The following is a 22,142-nucleotide window of genomic DNA, read 5'->3' on the forward strand; positions in this document are numbered from 1 at the left end:
CTAAAGTATGGCTTCAGTTAGGTGTTAGTTCCATCTAAGATTTCAGCTGTAGTGTAGAACTGTATTTAGAAACCAATAGAAAATACAGAATTTCTAGAATATTTAGAAATATTTAGAATATTTTTAGAATTCCTAAATATTTATAATATTTAGAAAATATACCAATTGATTGGGTTTTTTTAATATTATGTTTATTTATATTTGTGTATATGCAGGTTCGTAGCAGGAGACATTACAGTAACAGGTTTCTTTGAAACCGTGCCGAGTCCTGCAAACAAAACACGGATTGTACCTTCCAGATTCACAAATCGCTTATGTAACATTCAGAAAGCAAATAGCTCCATTTCCTTATCTGAAATGAAGCATAACTGTTATGGCAACTTAGAAATACCATTGATTGGTTTTCTGCGTCAGAGGAGTCTTAACATTGGCAGCCACAGCCTTGAGACTGAGCACATCAAGGGTCTCTGCACTCTTTAAGAACTCTGCAACAGTGCCCAGGTTGGAGTTTTCCATTTCTTTGAGGGAAAAGTAGTGTAGCAGTATCATACTGTGCCTTTTCAAAGACTTTTACAGTAATTACATAATTGTGTTTTTGAAAATACCTCAATAAGTGCCCAGGTTCACTGGGAACAGTGGCAGACAATAGATGTTTAAAATTGTGAGGATCTTGAGAAGGTTTTTTTTCTAAAACAAATGTTTTTAGGAAGTTTGTAAATGCATTCTCAGCACGGCAGGGTTGAACCAGCCTCAGGTGGAGGGCAGGAGGCAGCTGGCAGAAAGAAGCTTTAATTTCAAAGCAGTGATATGTGTCTAGAAAGAATCTTGGGAATGTACTCTTTTGAGGACATTAGGTAAGAAGAGGTTTAGAGGTGCAACCAGAAGTATACACTGATGGCTTATTTGTACTGTTTCAAGAAAACCAGGGCTTCTCACAATGCACCTTCTGTTTTGATTGCTGATATCTATTTTAGAATGCTTTTTCCCCCCTTTGTTTGAAGTTTATTCCAAATTTTAATTTCAAGTTTTCTCATTTTGTGCAGTTAACAAATGCATAGTTATTTAAAGTAATTAGATTTGTTCCTGTAAAAAGAACAGGATAATACTGAGCTTTTTTATTTACTTTAACTTTACTGTGCACCGAATACTATGTAAGTGGTCTTTTTCCTCTGTTTACAGGTTTTTTTTCTTAATTCTTTATATGCTCTTTCAAAATTAGACAATGAAATTCTTACCAGTAAGTGAACTGCTATTTGTTAGGTGTCCCAGGGTGAATAGATTGACGCCTTTCTTGGACCTCTCTGATTCAACCTTGTGCTAAAGTCACTTTGTAAGCCCATTAACCTGTCAGTTGTGGCACCAGTTAATAATTGTCAGTGCACCAAACTGAAAGATCTAGGTAGAACTTCTCTGACTGCATCATTTGTTTAAAAAGTTCCTTTATATAGATTTTTATTTTTTTGTTAGATTTGGGGGTTTTTTGTCTATTTTGTAGTGTTGTTTTTTTTTTTTTTTTAAACTTTGCAATGTGTTCTGCAATATTTCTGTTCTTAAATATTTAGTGAGCTCTTGGAAGTGGTTGACTAAATAATGTATGCTGTGCTGTGTTCATGTAGAGCCTGGTGGAAATGTCACAGTATCAAAGTCAGTCTCTTGTTTTTTACCAGGATGCAGCTAAGAGGAAACAGCAAAATGGGAACTGTTTCAGTGTAAAAGCACCACAAAGAATTTAGTTGCTACTTTATTGTTTTAAATACTGTATGAGGACGTTGAGTAAGTTGTAAGTCAGAAATACATTATTCTACTCTAGGAAAGGAGGGCTGAAAAGTAAACTTTCAGGCCTGAAAGTTTGTAAGAGTAGATTAATAAAATAATTATCCTCTCAAGGTCCCTTTTATCTTAGGTAACTTCTCATGGTACTCTTTTTCTTTTTTCTTGTCTGTTAGTGTGAACTGCAGAAACTCTTGCTCTGCTCAGTCAGCATTCAAGGGAAAACATTCATCTGCCCTTAGGACCTGAATACTGTTGTCAATAAGGCCACTGGTATTTTATTGAGTACTCCTTTGATAGAATATTACAAATAAGTAAATGAAAGAATAATTTATTCCAGATAAATGGGGTTTTTTTCTGTGTAACTAGAGTTCTGATAAATAACAGCATATGGGCATAACTATCATATGATCTTCTGTTGAAAATAAAGTAAGTCATAGTAAGCAGTGCTATGTCCTGTTTACTGTGCCTGTGCCTGATGGTTCCTCTATGTAAGAAATCTTCCCAGCCATCCAGCCCTTCCTAATAGAGATACAGAATTGGTGCTTCTTAGGAGAATTCTTTATTGCTTGTTATTTGGTTTGGGATTTTTTTTGTAATTTATCTGGCAAAAGAGAGATCTAGGTTTGAAATATGAGAACTGAACAGTGCCATTTAGTATGGTTGAAATTTTTGATGGAACAACTGGAATATTATCTCCTCTATGAATCTGGAACTGTTTTATCAGTGTTTATAAAATTGTGTGGTAAAATAGCTCCCAACTTTTGAACATCAGAGGGAAGTGAGAGAAGACAGAGCAACCTTTGATGGGAAGTGGGAATGGGAGAGAAACAGGAGCTGAATCCCTGTACAGAGTATTGTGTCCCTGTGTGATTTAGGGCCAGCATTTTAAGGAGTCAATCCTTTCCCATGTCTTGGATACACAGGAGGCATCCTTGTGATTCCTTGTGATTGTATCATCCCAGAGGAGATACATTCTTTGATCCTGTAATGGAGGCTTTTCCCCTCGGAGTCATGGAAGATCCAAGCTGCAAAACAAATATTTGTCCTAATTTTTATCTTTCACAACTTGGGAGGAGACAATATCTGGTATTTTCAGAAAATTGGAGAAAAAATACATTTCTTTCACTGAACTGTCTTTAGCAATAGACCTCTCTATCATTGCCTCATGCTAGAGATTTCCTCTAGCCTGTGTTTTATGCAGAAGTTAAAATATAATTGTTTGCCTGAATTGATTTTGTTGGTCTTTTCTGACCCAATATGTCATTAAATACCAATGCTTGAGGGTTAAAAAAATGTGAAGGTCTTCACATCATCTAACCCTGCTGTTTCAGGAGTCTATTTGGAATTTCACCTAATTTTGGTTTTGCCTGGATTTCAAGACTATAGGAGTGCTTGCAGTGGGGCTCATTCTCTCCTCATCCAGAGACAGAGAACTGTTTATTGTTTGGGTTTGGTAGTAATGAATGTTAAGAAGATTTTATACAAATATTAGTAAATACAGAATATCAGAATTACTTAACACCCAAGAGTTTACAGCTAGAGAAAATGAAGAAACACTCCATTGTTTGAAGTGTTTATTGTTTGAAATAATGATAAATACCATATGCTATCTAGATCTGATTTGCATTGATTTTATTTATAGCCTGCAGATTGTTGCACTGTCATCATTGTTCACAAAGGTAGTGAAGTTAAATTCAAAGCAGTTTCAACTCCTGGATGACGTTATTATCTGACTTCTGTAAATTGGTGTAACTCCACATAGTTTGATAGATGTACTTTAAGGTGGAACTCTTGGAATTTTGTCCCAATGTGTCTCCAACTCATCAGATTTAAATAGGATCTTTTTGTAGTATTTTAGTTAATTTAAAACCTTGTTTAGCCTTATACACCTAATTAAACTTTTTACCTTTGTTGTATAAAATAAACTACTTGGTTTAACTGCTTTTAAAATATTTAGTGTCATATTTAATTCAAAATACAAACAACTCCTCATAACATCTCATCTTTTAAATATCCTTTCAGTTCTGCTTGGGCTTATTCTTTGAGAGAGAATTGCTACTAAAGATGTCTAAAGAAGAGAGATCAAGAAAACTTTATTGACCTGTGCAGATCAACTTTAAAAGAATTTGCAACAGCCTCACTTCTTTGTGGTGTTAATTTCTATCCTCATAAACAAGGGTGACATCAATTTTAATTGTGGTAGTAGAAAGTTAATTTATGTGCTGGAATTGCGATCTTGAAATCCTGTACATAATAAAGTTGTCCAGTGTGCACAATATGCAGCAAATAGCAAACTTCAATTAATTCCTTGATAAAATTAGCATGCATTGCACTTCAAGGATTTGTCTTTGTTTTGTTTCTCTAATCAAAACTTCAGTTAATTTCAGCTTTGTTCTCTGCCTCCCCCACATTAGTTCCATTGTCTTGATTTGCATCATTTGTGGCAGCTGGCTTCTTATCAATCTGTAGTTTAGACTTTTACATCAAACAGTAAATTAATTAGAGGAAAATAAATCCCAGTTATACTTCTTGATAACTGTAGAAGCCTCTAAGCATGGAAGTGAATGTTGCTGATTCTTGTCAGAGATGAGAAGTGTAACATGGGAAAGGAGGCAGATCAAGCTTCACATTCAGTGAACCGATAGTTATCTCTAGCAGTAAGTGTTGGTCACCTGTACCTTTTCTTTCTTAGTCCCTCCTATCATTTGTTATGAAGCTAAACTAGAAAAAAAATAGCAATTTAAAAAAGTAGCATTTAGATGTGGGATTTTTTTATAGGATGCATGGCCTTAGTGCATCGCAAGAAGCAGATGCATCCGAAATGTTACTTTCTTTTCCCTATACCACAGTTTACAAACATAACCAAAACTGCTTGAATTCATTCTGTTACAATTTATGAACTATTTTCCTTCCTATAAAGAGGAAGCAAGTGACCCTTTTACAATCAAGCAACTAGTACAAAAGGCTCAGGAGCATATTCTCCAGAAGATGCTCATAGACACAAACTGTCAAGGTACATCCAGGCTTCAGACCTCAGCTTGTGTTTTTGGGAACAGAAAGCATCTTAGTATTTTGTCAAATTGCTGCACTGTACTAAGTTCTCTTTTATAATTTCTTAATAGCCATTAGTAATAGTTAGGAAATTAAGACTGCTTTTAGTATTTTGCTGCACTTACATTGTTCCTTTTAAAAGGAAGCCCATTAGTTACTGTGGTGGGGAAATAGGCAAAGCAAGTCGAGGAAATAGGCAAAGCAAATTGAGGTGAGGGAGTCGTTACACATTATAAACCTGAAGGAAGTCTGCTCTACTTACAGTGAAATAATCTATGGAAATGATGGGCTAGTTCAGTCTAATTTATTTGCTATCTTCTATTGCTTATTTCCCCCATTGTTGTTTCTTTCTTGAGCAAATAGGTATGATTTCGTTGCCTTTCAATTCAAGTTATGTGTCATCTCTGTCTTTCTGATGTTTTTTTGCTATCTGTAGCTGAGCTATGTCATGTAGTTCATCTTTTCAGTAGTGTGCAGACCACGAAAGAAGGTAATACCTTGCCGAGCTCTTCAGAGAATATTGAATTTGGTTAGATACTGTGTCTGTTTTGTAGCAATATCTTTCCTCATTTTCCAAACCGTATTGTTAGCACAGTTTAAGAGCTCAGTCCAGCATTATTCCAAGGTCATTTTGAAAGTCCTGCTGTGATTCTGATTCTTTTATATTTGTCTCCAGTTTTGAGCTGAATAAGAAATTTAGTGGTTTAGCTTTTGAATAGGAAATTTAATTTACAACTTGTCAGTTCGTTTACAAAGAGAATACCACTCTGAAGGACTCTCCTAAATATATATGAGGCTTTTCTCTTTTGTCCTCTGTTCATTTCTTTGTTCCCATGAAACACAGAATTACAGAAATCATTTCACAAATTGAAGTTCACGGTTGTCTCTGCTGCCTGTATCCTCCAGGCCCCTAGGCAATGCAGGCTAGATGGGACAGCAGATGGGTGGTGGATGCTCATGCAGGGTATCCAGCCAGGAATCTCTTGCCTTCCCTTGGCATCTCTGCCCTCAAAGCTCCAGTTCATTGACAAAACTTGAGTAACAGTTTGTGGAAATGTGAGGATCCTTTTACTGTTCTTTTTTTGTTTGTTTGTTTTAGTAGAAAAGCTCTTAAATTTCATTATATTACTTTCCATACGTATTTCCAGGCAAATGTTTTTGTCTCTGTTTTATAGTGAGTGGATGTTGTGTAATCTCTGAAATGTTTGTCATGAATCAACAGTCGTGGGCTTTGAAACGAGTGTTTAACTTGCAAGGTGCTTGATACCCTTTAATCCTGTTCCAAATGAATAGTCCAAAATGTCAGAGAGTCTGCAGGACTCTCAGGTTATATCATGAGTTAGAATGATTAAGTGCATTTGGAGTTGTCGCAGTCTGTAATAATGACAATATATAAACCAAGAAAACTTTGGATACATCAAAGTCACTCAAAATACTGAGTCACAAATGAGGTCTTGCTTTGAATCTTTAGCTTTGACAGCTGTGATTTGCTTTGGAGACTCTACATAAGAGAAGCTAAACTTTTTCTCGATTAAACCTGTTTCCTTCTTTTTAAATGTGATCCAAGTTTGAATGAACCTGTTCTTTGTCTTCAAGAGAACTCTAGTCAGTAGTATTTTGGGCTAGATAATCTGGGTGAGACTGGCAGACTTGTGAAGCTACTGCTATAGAAAACCAAATTGAGATATTATGGCACTTACACGCACAGAAAAAATTTTGGGAATTTTTTAAGCATGGCATGATAATACGGAGTGCATAATTTGTCACTTTATACTTCCCCTGGAGTCCATAGATATTTTGCTCTTGTAATTTTAATGGCCAAACAACCCTGCTAACACATATGGAAGTTCTGAGAGACGTATTAAAAAATGAGAGACATAATAATAAAATTACTGGTTTATGTATGCAAGCAGATTCTCTGGAATTTAAAACTTGTAGAAAGGAAATACACATTAATGTATTTTGCTTTTACAGGCTTAGTGTATTCTTAGCATGTTATTTCACAAATCCTTAATATTTTTAAATGCAGGTAATGAATTTGGACATCCAGAATGGCTTGACTTCCCCAGGATAGGGAATAATGAGAGCTACCACTATGCCAGGAGACAGTTTAATCTTACTGAGGATGATCTTCTTCGTTATAAATTCCTAAATGCCTTTGATAGAGATATGAATAGACTGGAGGAAAGATTTGGCTGGCTTGCATCTCCCCAGGTAAGCTGTATATGCAAAATGATAAGTTTTAGTCACCAGTCGGGTACACGTGTAAAGTAACAACATTTCCAAATTTGCATGCTGAAATTTCAAACAGTGCTTTATTATGCGCTGTGTAATGCTTCACCATATATTTCAAGTTGTCAAAATATGGCACTGAAATATCTTCCACAGATAATAGAAACCTGAAACAGTCTCCTTTTAGCTTCATAACAAGGTCTTTTCCTATTATTTTCCCTATTTTTATTCAGTAACTGTGGATTGCATAAAATTGTGCATAATCCAATCCAAGGATTGCTTTGAAAAAGTATAAGCTGCTCTGACATTGCACTTCATAAAAATAATTACTCCATTTCTGAGGAAAAACTTTCAGCAGAGTCTAGTGTAAGTTATAGTCTCCTAGTCATCAGCCTGCTGCTTCTGCATTTGCATTTTTTACACTAGTATCACACTGTAATTTTTATGAAAGATCAATTGTTTTCATTTTTCGGTGTTTAATTATTTCATTCTAGTCCACTTTAAAGACTAATCCACTTTAAAGATTTTTTTTAATTGATGTCTAGTTATTTATTAATGGCTTTAGCAAATAAAACAAAGGTGGTATGTGCAGCCATTTATTGTGGCTTATCAAAGCTGTTTCTCCCACAGAAACACACAAAAAAACACACCAAAAAAACATATTGAGTGCTTCATTTTCTGAATTAATAACTCTATATGTGATGCAGATTCCCATAACAAATAGGCTGAAGATTTCATTTGACAAAAGGAATCCATTTTTTACTGAAGGAAAGTGATGAAAAGACCATGTTACCAATCTTTGAGCAAGAATTTTTCAAGTGCTCTATGCTGAACAGACTTCTACCTCTGTGTTTTTATGTTGTCTTGTAAAAAGTAAGCTACAGTTTAGTAATCAAAAACTTTATATATGAAATTTCATGGATAAGCAATTTCAGTTTGCATGTTTATGCCTTTAGTTCTGTTCCTTGAATATTTACCTGTATTACTTGTAATGAGGTATAGAAGAGTGGGGTTTTTATTTTTTTCTTTTTTTTTAATTCATTAGAAATTAAATATTTTAAAGTGTTTTTTTCTTTTGTCCCTAGGCCTATGTGAGTGAAAAGCATGAAGCCAATAAGGTCATAGCATTTGAGAGAGCAGGTCTTATTTTTATTTTCAACTTCCATCCATACCAAAGTTATGTGGACTACAGAGTGGGTATTGAAACTCCAGGAAAATATCCTTTTCTTTACTGTTCTGTTGTGAGGAAAAGTTTTAGAAAGTGAAAGCTGATTTTATGTCCTTTTTTCCTAATACAAATTCAACCTGTAGTTAAAAGGTAAGAAATCACTGATTTGTCTCCAATATAATATTGCTTTAATTCTTTGTGTACACCAAAAAAAAAAAATCTATAAATTAGTGTTCTTCATAAGAGATAATTTTGTAGAAAGCAAAAGTGAAAAAATGCAATTTAAAGACTTGTGAAGCTGTTTTTTGGAATTCTGTTGAGTAATGAAAAAGCAAGTAACTCCCACTTCTTAAATACGCAGCAGAAAGCCACCAGGTGGGAGGATGCTGCATGGAGTCGCACAGGAAAGTGCGTTAGTGCAAACCTTCATCTGCGAGTTTGTATTTGTGCATTTGTACATTTGTACTTTAAAACTGGGTGCACTGAGAATATGCTTTTAGATCATCTGAGCAGTAAATGATGACTCAAGTAGTTGACTGGTTTTGCATTTGTGTCCAAATTCTTATGGGCTCCAAAAGTTAATGCTGATTTTCTGGGGGAGTTTTAGTTGCCCAAATTCAGTTTCTTTCAAGTCCTTTGACAAACACAACCTAGTGTGTCACTCTTGCTGTGTCAGTTTAAACTACTGCAGTTCCAGTTTTAGCCTCCTCGTTATTTATCAGCCATTCAGAGTAATTCCATGTTTCAGTTGCTTTTGTTCAATCATGGAATTTCCTGTCCTGAGGATCCCAGAGCTGCACACCGTACTCTGTGGGATGGGGAGCTCACCAGAGAAGAGTAAGGAGCTATTTAATATCTAGAGGAATTTCCTTATATATTTTCTTTAAATGTTTAAAATGGGTGTTTTAATGTGGACTAAGTTTTCTTCTGAACTCTTCTCTTGCAATTAGAACCGTGAATTTTATGTATAGTTTTTTAATGGAACCTCTTAACCCAAGACTTCAATAAAGGACGCTCTATTATTAGGACATATGGTAATGTGATATTAAATCCTCAGAACAATTTCTCCTCTTGAAAAGGTATTGTTTATGATCCCTTTGAAGCTTAGATATGAAGAGGAAGTACCTAAAAGCAAAAGTTTGTTGTTAGTCTGTTTGTTTCTTTTAATAAGTTAGTGGATTTTCAGTTTGATACCCTTTGCTGTTATAAGCCAGAAGAGACAAATTGTGATAATATATTGATCAAATGGTTTTTAATTAAACATATTTCTGAATTATATTGGGAATTGTGAGAAATGGGATGATCCTTTCAATACTTAGGTTTAAGTTTGTTTTGTGCATTGAGCTAGATGCATGAGTGCCCCTAACACATGTCATTGAATGTGCCTTTATTAAATGGATGGCTTTGGTCTATCCATATATTGTAGTGATATATATCTCTAAACTAATGTTATATACAGCTTCTCAGATATGTTGCCAGGTATGTTGAAAGGTACAGTTTCCTGCCTGGCCTGCATTTTTGTACGCATTCCTCTGTTCTGAACTCACTGAAAACATCGTTCTTTCAACTGTTCTGTATGTCGGCTGTTGGCATAACAAACCCAATTCTATTCTATATGAGAAGTTGTAGTCAGTAGACATTACAGTCCTGCTGGTCCCACCAGGTTTGGAAAGTCTTTCTTTGGGCATTCAGCTAGTCAGTGTCTGTATGAGAAGTCACAGTCAGTTTGTGGTCAGTTTTTCCTTCTTCCTTACACTTCAGTCTTCTCTCTTACTTGTTTTTCTTGACATTGGGTTGCTCTGTGCTACAATTCTTTTAAGTTGCTGTACCTTGGTGTGAAGTATTCAAGGAATGAGACCTTAATTTTATATGTGAGCATGGGAGTCTGTGAATGTTGAGCAGCATGAATTGCTGCTAGCTTATCTGTATTTTGACATTTCATCTGGTTGTATACTGCTCAAGCAGAAAAACAATGTCATGGGAAAGAGTGCTTTCTTTATTTTACATATTGCTATTTTTGCATAGCATGTATAAAAGCAGTGTAGTCCCAAAGTGATTGAATAGCAGAGTGGCATGAATTTAGGGTTCATAAGGACATTCAGGTGCTCATCTTTTCTCTCTGGTGAGCAGTGATAGGACCTGAGGGGATGGTATGAAGCTGTGTCAGGTTTAGGTTAGATATTAGTTAAAGTTCTTTACCCAGAGAGTGATGGGGCACTGGAACAGGCTCCCTAAGGCAGTTGGTCACAGCACCAAATGTGGCAGAGATCAGGAGTGTTTGGACAGAGCTTTTAGGCACATTTGATTCTTGGGGCTGTTCTGTTCTGGCCCAGGAGCTGGACTTGGATCCTAGTGGCTCTCTTCCAACTCAGGATGTTCTGTGATTTGAAGACGGAGTTGTCCATAAGCAAATAGCTAAACTTGACTTGAGGAATCACAAATATTGTCATCAAAATGCTGCAAAAATATACTTCTTTTTTTTTTTTTTTAATCCCTACATTAATTCAGGCTCTCTGACATTTACAACGTGCATCTAGAGCTTCTAATGAGCAAGTAGGGTCTTTTAAATGAGTCACTGGCATGGGATTGCTGAAGGCACAGATGCCCCTTTGAAGTGTGGTTGTGTAACTGTCCCTGCCTGGTAGAATTCTGGCAGGCTGAGACAAAGGACTTAATTTAGGATCAGTCAAATGCTAAATTCCATCAAGGTAGTTGATACTTAAGGTTAATAGGTGTGAATAAGAAGTACAGCATACTAATGTGGGAATGCCTCTTTGATCTGCATGGGAGAAGGAGGTTTGCAGCACTGTGAGTCTGTGTAAGTATCAGAGTGGCATATTCTATTGCCCAATTTCTGAGTCATTATGTGAAGGAAAAGGAAAAACATTTCTGTGCTTATGCTGGAATTTTACTTCATAAATTATGCTCTTTCAGAAGCCTTTTCATGAGAAAAGCATCTTGAACTAGCAAATTATTTCTGCCTGATTTGCTTAAGTTTGGAGGTAGATGAACAATCAACATCCAGGTCAGCTGTCTCTAGCTTTCTGATTGTAGATAAAACTTTGAATGTTAATGGAGAAACCATTAATGAGTTTCCAATTTTATGTTTTTAATACTGCCTAGGCCTTTCTGTGGGATAGTGTTTGGATTCCAAGGCCAGTTTGGAGTGAAAATTCAATATGGAAACCTTCTCTCCTCTATTCAAAAGGAATGTGGCTGAAAGGATGGAGAACAAACAGGAAGGGGCTTAAAGATTTCAGAAATTACTCCTTTTCCCTCCTTGAGATACCACACTTGATTTTGTTAAATAATTTTTCATGTGTTGGAAGTCTCATTAAAATGAAGCTATGTGTGTATATCCCCCCTTTTTTAACAAGGTTTGTTATCTTGGCTCAAAAGTAAATCTGCATTTTATGTTTATAATTACCAACCAATGTGAATTGACATATCTGTAAATTTGCATGTGGTTTAAACAAAAATCATATTTGGCAGAAGTAAAGAGGGACAGTATCCTCCTCCTTCTCAGTACTTGTGCATGTGTTGGGTGCTTAAATGGCTTCACCTGTCATTGAAATATCCTGAGCTGAATTTTACCATGCCAAGGTGTTTAACTTCATGTCAAAATTTAGCCAAATATTCTCCATATGCTTTTTGTCACTTTTAGGTTGAATCCTTATACTTCAAAATTAGCAGTGTGTGGAGAGGAGCAAACATGGTACCCTTCATCTTGGAATTAGTTATGCTAGTTTTTTCAGTGAAATTCAAGAATTATGAAAAGCAAAATGGCCTAACCACTTAAACTCTATCACCCCCACAACCACTGCTTGGTTTCTTTCATCAGCAGTAATTGTTGAAACAAAGTACAAATTATCCTATTTTATGATTTGCATTTACTTTGCAAATGTGTCACTAAACATGCCGAAGATTAAATTTAAAATTTGTGTTAAAATATGTATTTCAAAACATTATAAAACCATCATGATGGAGTAATTAATGTGGTAGATAATGTGACCCTTTTTTTTCCATTTTTAGCTCTATCTATACAAGAGTTCATTGCGTTTGCTGCTCTCTTCCCTTGTAGTGGGTGGGAAATTTAGCTGGAGCACCAAACAGGAATCAGGCTTTTTTGTCTTCCAGTGAGAATAAGGGTTAGTATATCCAACACTGCCACAGAAACAAAGCAGACCTCACTGCATAAAAAAATACTTCTATTATGTACTTAATTAAAATGCACATCTGTTTTTTAATGTTTTTGTGAAAGTAATCTTCAGAAAACTAGATGCCTGTAAAATTCTGAAATGTGAAAACTGACTTTTTTGTGAGGCTTTAAGTTGGAAGGTAAGTACACATGTTTACCAAACTAGTTATTTTTCCCAGACAAATACCTGATCTGTGAAGATGTTAAAATTCTTTTGTGACCCCATTATTCAGGATCTGGTTAACCGTATTTGCACAAAATCTGCTATATATGTGTGAGGGCATGGTGATATTCACTTCAGCAGTACTTTCTAGCAGTACAGACATAATTTTATGAATTGTTTTTAAAACAGCATAGCCATAACAGTGACATTTGCTGTAAATAGTTTTGAGGGAATCATTAAACATGTCAGGCCTTTCAACAACATTGATAACTTATTAAATTTAATGTGTAGTGCAGATCACCGAAGCAAGGTGTGAAATGCTTGACGGAGGCATTCTCCTGCCGTGTTAATAAAATATGTAGTGGAATAATAGCAGACATTGCTGCTGCTGAAAGGACACTGAAGAGAGTGACTGGATCTTGCAGTTTGTGGCTTTGCATGTTGTACATGACAGCATATGAATGGTAATTAGATCATGTTTATAAAATAAAGGAGGGGAGAGGTGTGTGTGTGTGGTGTGCGCATGAAAACCTCTGAGGACTAAAGCTGGCAAAGTATAATTTTCCAAACTTTTTTAAAAATTTTTTTAGGGAAGATAACAAACATGAAGGTTTTGCTGTAGAATGTTGTGATCTTTGGGCACCTGCCCTGTAGAGCTTATCAACTAACTTGGCAGTTTTGGACCATTCTCTCATTTTGCTGCAAACACTTGTGGGGAAGGGATTAGTTACCATTTGTGATTTCGGAGCTAATTGACATTTTTCCTCTTTTCTTTATATGCATTTACTTTTCTTCATTGCAATCTTCTAGACCCAAGTGACTCAGAGTAAATCTGTGGTTACTTCTGTGTCATGTCATGCTTCAGCCTTCCTTGTCACCAGAGATGTCAGACAGTAAGGCAGGTGGTTGGGGAATTTCCCACCTCATCTGATGGAGTTGTGGAAAGAGACTTGAAAACAATTCTGTTTATACCACAAGTCTTCAGGTTTTTTTAACAGGTTGAGCAAACACAGAAGACTAAGAACAGTTTAAGAACTGCTGACTTTTTTCAAAGAGTGTTGCTTCACTCATCCCTAATCCTATTAAATACAAGCTCTAGGAAAGTAAGATTCTTCACAGCTAAGAATAGAGGAAGCAGGTTGTGGATTATAGAGCATTGTTATTTCCCTCTCTCTTTTGGGTGGTGGGGAGTGGAGACTGCTTTTTGTTGTAACTTCAGGAGGGAAAAAGATGCTTTAATTATGTCCAGTTAAGAAAACGCAAGGTACTGCAATTTAAAAAAAAATAGAATATTTTATTTATGGTTGTCCCAAATAAGAAGAAATTTACTTTGAATGTTTATTTCCTTATTTTTAAATATTTATTTCCATTTATTTTCTTATTTTTTCTGACTTTATTGTTTCAACTTTATTTTGTCTTCTATTTTTTGCCAAATCTGTTTGAATCCTTTTAAGTATCTACAGGTATTCCAACTCATTGCTACACTTTGTTAAATAATTCACCCCATTTTAACAACTGCAGTCAGAATATTTGTCTGTTAAAAAGCCTTCTCTTACAATATATTCTTTCTTTTGCTCCTCCTTGCTGCAATAATTCCAGCTCCTTTCCAGAAGACTCTCAGAGGAGTTGTGGGCTTTTCTTCTGTAAAATTACATGCTTTTCTGATTGACACTTGATCAGATTCTGACAGACTGTAAAACATTGCTAAATACCGCTTGATTTTGATGGTGACATTTATGTAACTTCTTAAATGCAATTCAAATGCATTGTTTTGTTTAGTGGTACATTTTTAGTCTAGTTCAGCGCCTGAAGTGCTGTGCATATCTGCTGTAATGCTATAAACTTATCATTCATGGCAGATTGAAGAAGATTGCTTTAAGAGGAGTCACTGTGCTAAATTAAATTTTCAGGACAAAACTTCATATGAATTCTATATGTTCTATATGTTTTTCTACTTTTTTCTTAGATTTTGTTATGAATTTTGCTTTATGTTGAATATATCAGCATGCTTCCATTACTGCATAACTTCATTACTAATTCTTCTAGATTTTTTTGCTTTGATTTCTTTTCTGTTTGAGGGGTAATTGGCATAGTTCCTTAACAGTTGTCTTTAAGTATAAAATCCTTCTTGATTCTGATGCTGGAGAATATGGAGGGCATCAAAGGCTGGACCACAATACAGAGTACTTCTCTGAGGAATATCCTCACAATTATCGACCTAATTCAATTATGGTAAGTAAATTGTTTGGGAGTTTATTTGTTTTTAATTTTACTTTCATCTCTGCAAGTTTTGCAATTCTTTGGACAAATATGGAGTCTCTTCTTGTATTTGGGAGAAGGGGGTATTTTAAATTTATTTTCTGAAATTAACTTTTGTCTAAATACAGTATAGATAACATTATGATTTGATTATAACCAATAATATTAACTAATTTTTCTCTTTCAACTTTGCTTTTATATTTCCATGCACTTTTGCAGTGTCTGGCACACAGTGTTCCTTGCCAACATGCATGAAAACCTACTAATATGCTTTTGAGCTGCTATCCTTAATATTATAATTTGCTTTATTTTCACTTTATTTCAGGCAAGAGACTGCATCTTCGTGCTTGCTTTCTTTAAAGCTCTGCAGAAACTGAATCTTCCTTTTCTGTCTTAAAATCATGTGCTTAACTCTGCAAACAAGAGTTAGAGCCAATTGTGTGTTTGCCAACTGGCTTTTTCCTCCTCAGTTTACAGAAAAACTTTGCAAAATGGAACAGGATTTCTCTGTTCACATCAAGAATTTCAAGGATTTCCAGTCCAAAAGTGGTATGAATAGTGGATAAAGAGTTTCCCATAAATCACCTGAGATGAACTGGGAGACATATCCTTGCATACAATTTCTGTTAGCTGAGGTGGTCACTAATAAAACTCTACCTTTCTTAATTGCTCTTGAAATCAGACTCATCACAATTAGCAATTTTAAAATGTTATTTTCCCTGTTCTTTTTGTATGTATATGTGTTTATGTGCACATATTTCCCATTCTTTCTATATGCATTCACATGTGTGTATATGATCATAAGCACAAGAAAATAAGACTGGGAATTAAGAGTTCACTGAAAAAAATCTGAAATCACTCGTATGGCTCAGTAGATTTTTATACCCAAAGCATTTTCGCTGGTGAAGGGTGTGTTTCTCTATGCACAGGTACATTGGTACATGTGAACACCTGCAAATAAGTTACATTTGTAACCTTAAGAGCTTGCAAAAATGGATCATCTGCACTGATTTTTGTGGGCCACTCCCCTTCTGTGGCTGAACAGAACATGAATTTCTAGTGTCACATCTTAACTTTTCTCATGAAATCTAAGCTCCTGGGAATTATTGTCACTTCTAATCTCTGTCTCTCTTTCTTTCATTGTATCCAGAGTACTGGCATTTCTTTCATTTGCATGATTTAAAATATTTTCATAACATGAAAGAATTTCTGTGCTTTAGTTGTGCTTGGTGTAAAGGATCTTAGGAATGGGTTTTTTAAAGAATCTGCATGTGACAGTGCCTTCATAGCATGGGTAAGTATTTGCGCTAATTTGAAATGAAAGGTCTAAGGTTTCATTCCTGAAGGTTATGTAGCAAATTATTGCTTCCAGAGTTCTTGCTTCGTGTACCCAATTCAAATACATTGCCTGGGTGATTGGAGAGCTTCTTAATTATCTATCACTAACTTAACTTATGCAAGCCAATTAACTGTGATTTGGAATGTGCATTTCACATTTAGTCCATTAGATGGTGAGTGCAAGCCTTCCAAGCCAGAAACAAGCGTGGCAGAATGTGAAGCTGTGGTTTACTAGGCACATGTGGAAGATAAGGCATGTGGCAAACACAGCAGCAAATGCACTTTTGCACCATAAGCTGTGGCATGGCAATAGCGCCTCTTGGTCAGAGAGAAACCCAGGTAAACTTTCTCTTGTGTCCTTCTGCCGCCCAATTCACAGAGCAGCTCCAGCCAACCTCCCAGAGGATGCCACTTGCACCAAATAAAGGTAAAGTACCTTTACATGTGAAAGGACACCAAGTGAAAGTGATTGAGGAAAAACATCTGGAAAACCTAAATTCAGCAAATAGGTCTTCATGTAAGAACAAACAAAAGTTACAGTAAATGCCTCCAGCTGCTATTTTGCAGTAAAACAAAGATGTTTTATTTCAAATAGCGATTTATTTCCAGGTTATTCGGTAATTTGTCTGCTTAGGAGTTTCTTTAGTCTTAATTGCAGTTTCTAAGATCCAACTCAAAAGTCTTCCCACCAAATTTCTTTTCAAATAATGGATGACGCCACATCAATAAACTCATGAAACTTCTTGTTGTTTAAAAATGATTCCTGTTGTTTAATAATAATTCATAACGCACGAGACTTGAGTTTCTTTTTTCAAAATTTTAGTTTTTCCTCCACTACAAACTTTGAAGAAGTAATTTTTTAATGAGAGATGCACCTTCCTTAAAGTGTGTGGGTAAACATTGTCAGTAAAACATGCCCAGAGGGTTGACAAAATGAAATCACATGCAATAATTCTGCTTCTCAAGTCAGGCTTTAATAGCACACAAATGTGTTTCAAAAATAGAAGATGAAATGTGACATGATTCATTCTAAAAAATCACCTAATGAAAGAAATATTCAAGATGACATATCAAAATGAGAAGAAGGAAGATATGAAATTCCTGGAGCAAAGAATCCTGGAAGAAGATGAAGCTTTGTAATCATTGCTGAGCATTTCACTGTACAATTTTCAGGCTTGTTTAGTAAAGCTCTTAGAGGGCCAGAATTCAAAATCATCAGACACACCTTGAAAACTCCATAGAAAATGCACAGAAATGTCCTTTGTAATATGACTTATTTAAATAACTGTACTAATTTTTCCATTTCGCTGCTTTTTCTGTAATGGATTGTTAACAAATATATGAAATGTACATAACATTCCATGCAATCAAACTTTCTAATAACAAGCTGTGAACCATTTTGCCACTGTAAGAATAGACTCTTTTTACCACAGCTTCATTTCTGTTTGCAACTCCACTCTGATATTCTCATACTAGTCTTTTTGGAGGTATGTTTTATAAAAGGTCTGTGCTTTTTTGAATGCTTTTATAAACCTTTAGTCTTGCTTATGTCTCATCATCTCTTTGCAAGATGTAAATTAAGTGCTGCACACACATTTCAACCCCTGTCAGATTCATGTGCCCCTTCATGGATTAATTCATTTGCTGGTACCTAACTTGGCTTTTGTGGTTGGATGTGAAAGTTAGATTTGGGGCAGGGGGAAGAAAAAGTGTGATTTTTTTAATAGTGCATTACTCAAAATATCTTGTTCTTTTCTAAGGTGTCCAACTTGATTGAATTTTGCTGTAGGAAAGAACTAGCTATCAATAAGGGTTCTAGCAAATTTTTGTACTGTGCCAAAGTATGGATTTATATGAAATTGGAGGGGTTATACTTTCCTACTTCATGCACCAACAGAAACTGAGTAATAAGCAGGCTAAGTGGAATATTGCAGAGGATGTTGTGTCATTGGAAAAGTAGTCTATGATTTATTGTGAAATGTAATTGCTTAACTTATTTTGACTTTTATACATTTACTTTTTCTGTAGTTCATTCCAATTAGTTAAAAAATAAATAGATGTCAGAGTATTCCTTTCCCCCTGTCCCCAGTGCTGTCTTTTCTGTGTCTCTATTTTTGGCATTCAGTGATAAAACCCTTTCACATTAAATTAAAGTGAAATTATATAGTTTATTTAGGAATATCCTTATTACAGGCTTCAGTTTTTAACCTTGACCTTAATGTATATTATTCGGTGTCAAAGTGCAACTTCCTGCTTCCTTAAGTCTGTGGACAAATTAAAATACTCCCATAGTTGGAAATGATCTAAAAGCTTTTAGTGACCTTAGCTTTGAAAATACTCATTCAAATAACTTTCATTATAAGGATTTATGTATTGAATTTTAAGGGACTGATGTAATCTTCAACTGTTTTCTCTCCTGACATGCACAGATATACAGATTAAATGAAAGAATGTTCATAGTTAGAAACTTAACTGTTCAAACTAGGTGAATCAGTCAGAATTTAATGCCACAAAGGTCTTTTTGTTTTTTAACTCTTGATAATTAAGACTTCTAAAGTCATTTCTTCATCTTCATTGATTGTTTCACTTTTAAAACCACTAGCAAATGTAATGTGAAGTTACTCTGTTAGTAATTTTGTTTCATGCTATCTTTGTCTTCAGAGTACTTGTTTTTCAGGGGTTTTTGCTGTCTTTTTTTAAGTTCTTTTTCTCAACCTGAAAAAAAGAGTGCAGAAAATAATAGAGAAGAAATTGAGATACACCCTGTGCAGTATATGGACTTCTTTTGCATAAATGAAGCAAGACAATCTAAGAAATTATTTTCTGCATATTCATGCTGTATAGCTGTAAATTGAAAAACAAATTGGAAGGTAGAACTTCACATTATTTTAAGCACACCTACTTTGTTATGTGCAAAATCTACCAAAATGAAAACCAAAATGTGTGAGGTTTTGTATAATAAATTATAGTCTGAAAGGAAGAGCTATCATCTATTTTATTCTTTGATGGTTAATTATATTCTCAGAATAGTGTCCATGTGTGAAAATTAATGGTGATACAGGGACAGGAGATTGTCTAAAGTCCTCATTTTAATTAAAAGTTTGGGATAATGTTGGCACAGGCTCTTGTGACATTGCCTTCTGCATCTACCAGCTGCAATATGTGCTACTGAGTATTTTTCTGCAGCGCCTGATCTAGCTCTGAGTTCTAGTAATTCTCCCATCTGTTACAAAATGACCTTGAAATTATTTTTTGGGGCTTGGTGTTTACCAATCATGAAAGTCAGAGGAAGAGTAGTTCATTGCAGTTCCAGCCAATTCTTGTGCTTGCACCTGGTTGGTTTGCACTGAATGAGTCTGACAGATCTGAAAGTAACAGTTGTCATTTGTAGAACCTCCTGCTTGTGGGTTTTTAGATACATGTGGAGACTGCTGTGTATTTTAGTCCTCTCCTGAAATATGTAAGGTGATATTTCTGCCTATAGCTGCTGCTGTTAACAGGTGCTTCCTACATGTGGTATTCCTGTATTCTTCTTAGCTCTAAATCTCTTTTTTTCCCTAGAAGTGTTCTGGATATTCACAGGAAAAAAAAAAAGTATAAGGAATAAGAATTTGGCTGAAAACATCTTACATTCCTGGCTGGTAGTAATACCAGTTGGTTTTTTCCTGTTTGTGAGATAGCTCGCATGAATAGACTATGATCTTGTTGGATAGCTGGTGGGAAAGAGGTTGTTTATTAAAAAAAGAATACTTTTTTCTCTCTCTTTGCTAGAGATACTGTTTTAGTGCCAGAAGCCTTGATCTGTGTGGGCTTGCCTAGTTTCAGACAGTGTAGCTGCCTCATATGGACATGCAGTATAAAAAGGTCAAAAGTGCCAACAAAATCCCATTTTGTATTTGACTTACAGACAAGATTCCCGACCATCCTCTCTGTTAGCACATCTGCCGGTGAAGTAACAGCAGTTACTCCATTCCTGCCAAACTGAGGATAAAAAGACTTTCAGTGATATTTTATGACTAAACGTTTGAAAGTTAACTTTGTCAAAAACTGTCTTTGCAGCTGAGTCATCCTGTCTCAAACAGATTGGATGTTTTCCAATCTCCATTTTACACTCTTCTGTCGGGAAAGGCCTCATGAACCTTCCTGTGGGTGTTTTTAGATGTCTTCTTGGCTTCCTAAAATAGTGGAGTTGGTATAAACCTTAGAGGGCTCGAGGTTGTAAGTTAACAATTGGTACAGAGAGCAGAGGGACAATTCACTGAGATCCTGAGTAACCTTCTCTGACCTCAGAGCTCACCCTGCTTTCAGCAGGGAGTTGGGGTCTCCTGAGGCCCTTCCCAACATGGGTGAGCCTGGAGGGGGGGGGAAGTGGCTGGAAAGAGTGTTCAGGATGAGCAGAAAGCTTGGAACAGAAGAGAGACTCTGGGGGTGATTTGATTGATGACAGTCAAGATGTGGGTAAGCTATGAATGCATTCTCTTTAGTGTTCTGTTCTTTGGGTTTTCATTTCTGTCCGTGTTCATCAAGTGAGCCTTGGGAAATGGTGAAGGAAACATGAGTGGGATAAAACTTACGATCAGAAAAAGCAGGTTAAAAGAACAGAGATCAGTAGAACTGAAGCTGGTAATTGAAAGTGTATAATTCATCATCAGTATATGAAAGAATAAACTTCTGAGACACGTTTCCTAGGGTATGGGAAAAGTAAAAAAAATACCTATCTCTGGTAGTGGTTTTTGCTGATGAATACCTAGGTTTCCTGTAGTGGTTTTAATCAGGAAGGCTCTATGCACTTTTAGTATACTTGTATATTTATAGCTAGATATATATCTCAGGCTGTGTATTATATATATAAAATGAAGAAGAGAGGAAGGTGATTCTGCACATCTGCTGATAAGGGACAAAAAAAAAGGCAAGTCCCTTGACAAAGGGAAGACTCAAAACTTTGTTGGACAATGTGGACAATACTGGAGTATTCAGTGCCTTTTTTCGGCTCAGACTCCAAGGGCAAAGTCTGCTTTCAGACCCTTTCTGTGTGATGATGCACTACTGAAAATAAAGTGGCAGAGCCATAAGTTAAAGAGGCTGTGTATAAGTGGGATACACCCAGAGGCTTGGATGATTTCAGTGATGTGATTGCCAGGCTGGTGATTATTATCTGAGAAAAATCATAAGTGATCAGGGGAAATTTCTGACAGCTGAACTAAGGCTAAAAGGGAAGGCTGACGGTTCTGTAGGGCAATTCCTCCAGAAGAGAAGCACCACCTCTTGCAATCTGTGCCCAAGCAAGTGGGTTACATGAGATGGGTCAGTCAGAAAGCCAGCCTGTATTTAGCAAAGTCAGAGCATGCATAGTCAGCCTGATTGCTTTCTTGATGAAATGACTCAAGCTGTGTGCACAAGGTTGCTCCAGTCAGTTCAGTAAGACTTTCAGCCTTGTCTCCTGCAGCATTCCTGCCTGGGAGCTGAGGAACTACAGGAAAGATAAGGCTGTTAGGTGGGTTAAAATCTGGCTTGGCCAGTGCTGTTAGAGCAATCAGAGGCTCTGTGTGCAGCTCTTGACTGGTATCGAGGAGAGAGTCTTAGGAATTGTGAGTGAGCTGATCTCGTTTGGAGCCTGGAGCAGTGACCAGCATCATGGGACAGAGCACAGTTGTAGATGACACTGAATTAGAGTGAATCATTGATCAACTGAATGTTCAAGGTCCAGTCCAGACTCATCTAGAGCTAAGGATTATCCATACATTTATATATTTGAAAGTGTCTGGACTCATACTATTAAGTGCTTGCATTTCAGCTTGTCCTATCAGCAATGGATTCCTGACTTTTTTAATAGTGGCATTTAATGGCAGATGGAAGCATATGCTTGGAGCACAGTGGACTTGGTGCAATGGCTTGAAACAGTCACTACATTCAGGAAATACAGAAAATAAATTTAAGGGAAATATGTTATTACAAGAGTG

The 22,142-nt window shown here is 36.0% G+C and overlaps 1 protein-coding gene across 2 annotated transcripts in view; it reads left to right on the top strand.

The window, feature by feature from the left end:
* The window catches only part of GBE1 (1,4-alpha-glucan branching enzyme 1), a 139,412-nt gene that overhangs the window by 112,970 nt on the left and 4,300 nt on the right, over window positions 1-22,142 (top strand). Inside the window, exons 13-16 of one of the 2 annotated variants that reach the window (XM_041420850.1) lie at window positions 6,854-7,038; window positions 8,142-8,272; window positions 14,700-14,817; window positions 16,562-16,609. In XM_041420850.1, the coding sequence (XP_041276784.1) occupies window positions 6,854-7,038; window positions 8,142-8,272; window positions 14,700-14,817; window positions 16,562-16,609 (482 nt within the window). The remainder of the gene's footprint in view (window positions 1-6,853; window positions 7,039-8,141; window positions 8,273-14,699; window positions 14,818-16,561; window positions 16,610-22,142) is intronic. The other variant, XM_041420851.1, reaches the window with a different exon arrangement.

The sequence above is a fragment of the Onychostruthus taczanowskii genome, unplaced genomic scaffold (genome assembly GCF_017590055.1).
Source record: "Onychostruthus taczanowskii isolate IOZ18803 unplaced genomic scaffold, ASM1759005v1 scaffold67, whole genome shotgun sequence".
NCBI lineage: Eukaryota > Metazoa > Chordata > Aves > Passeriformes > Passeridae > Onychostruthus > Onychostruthus taczanowskii.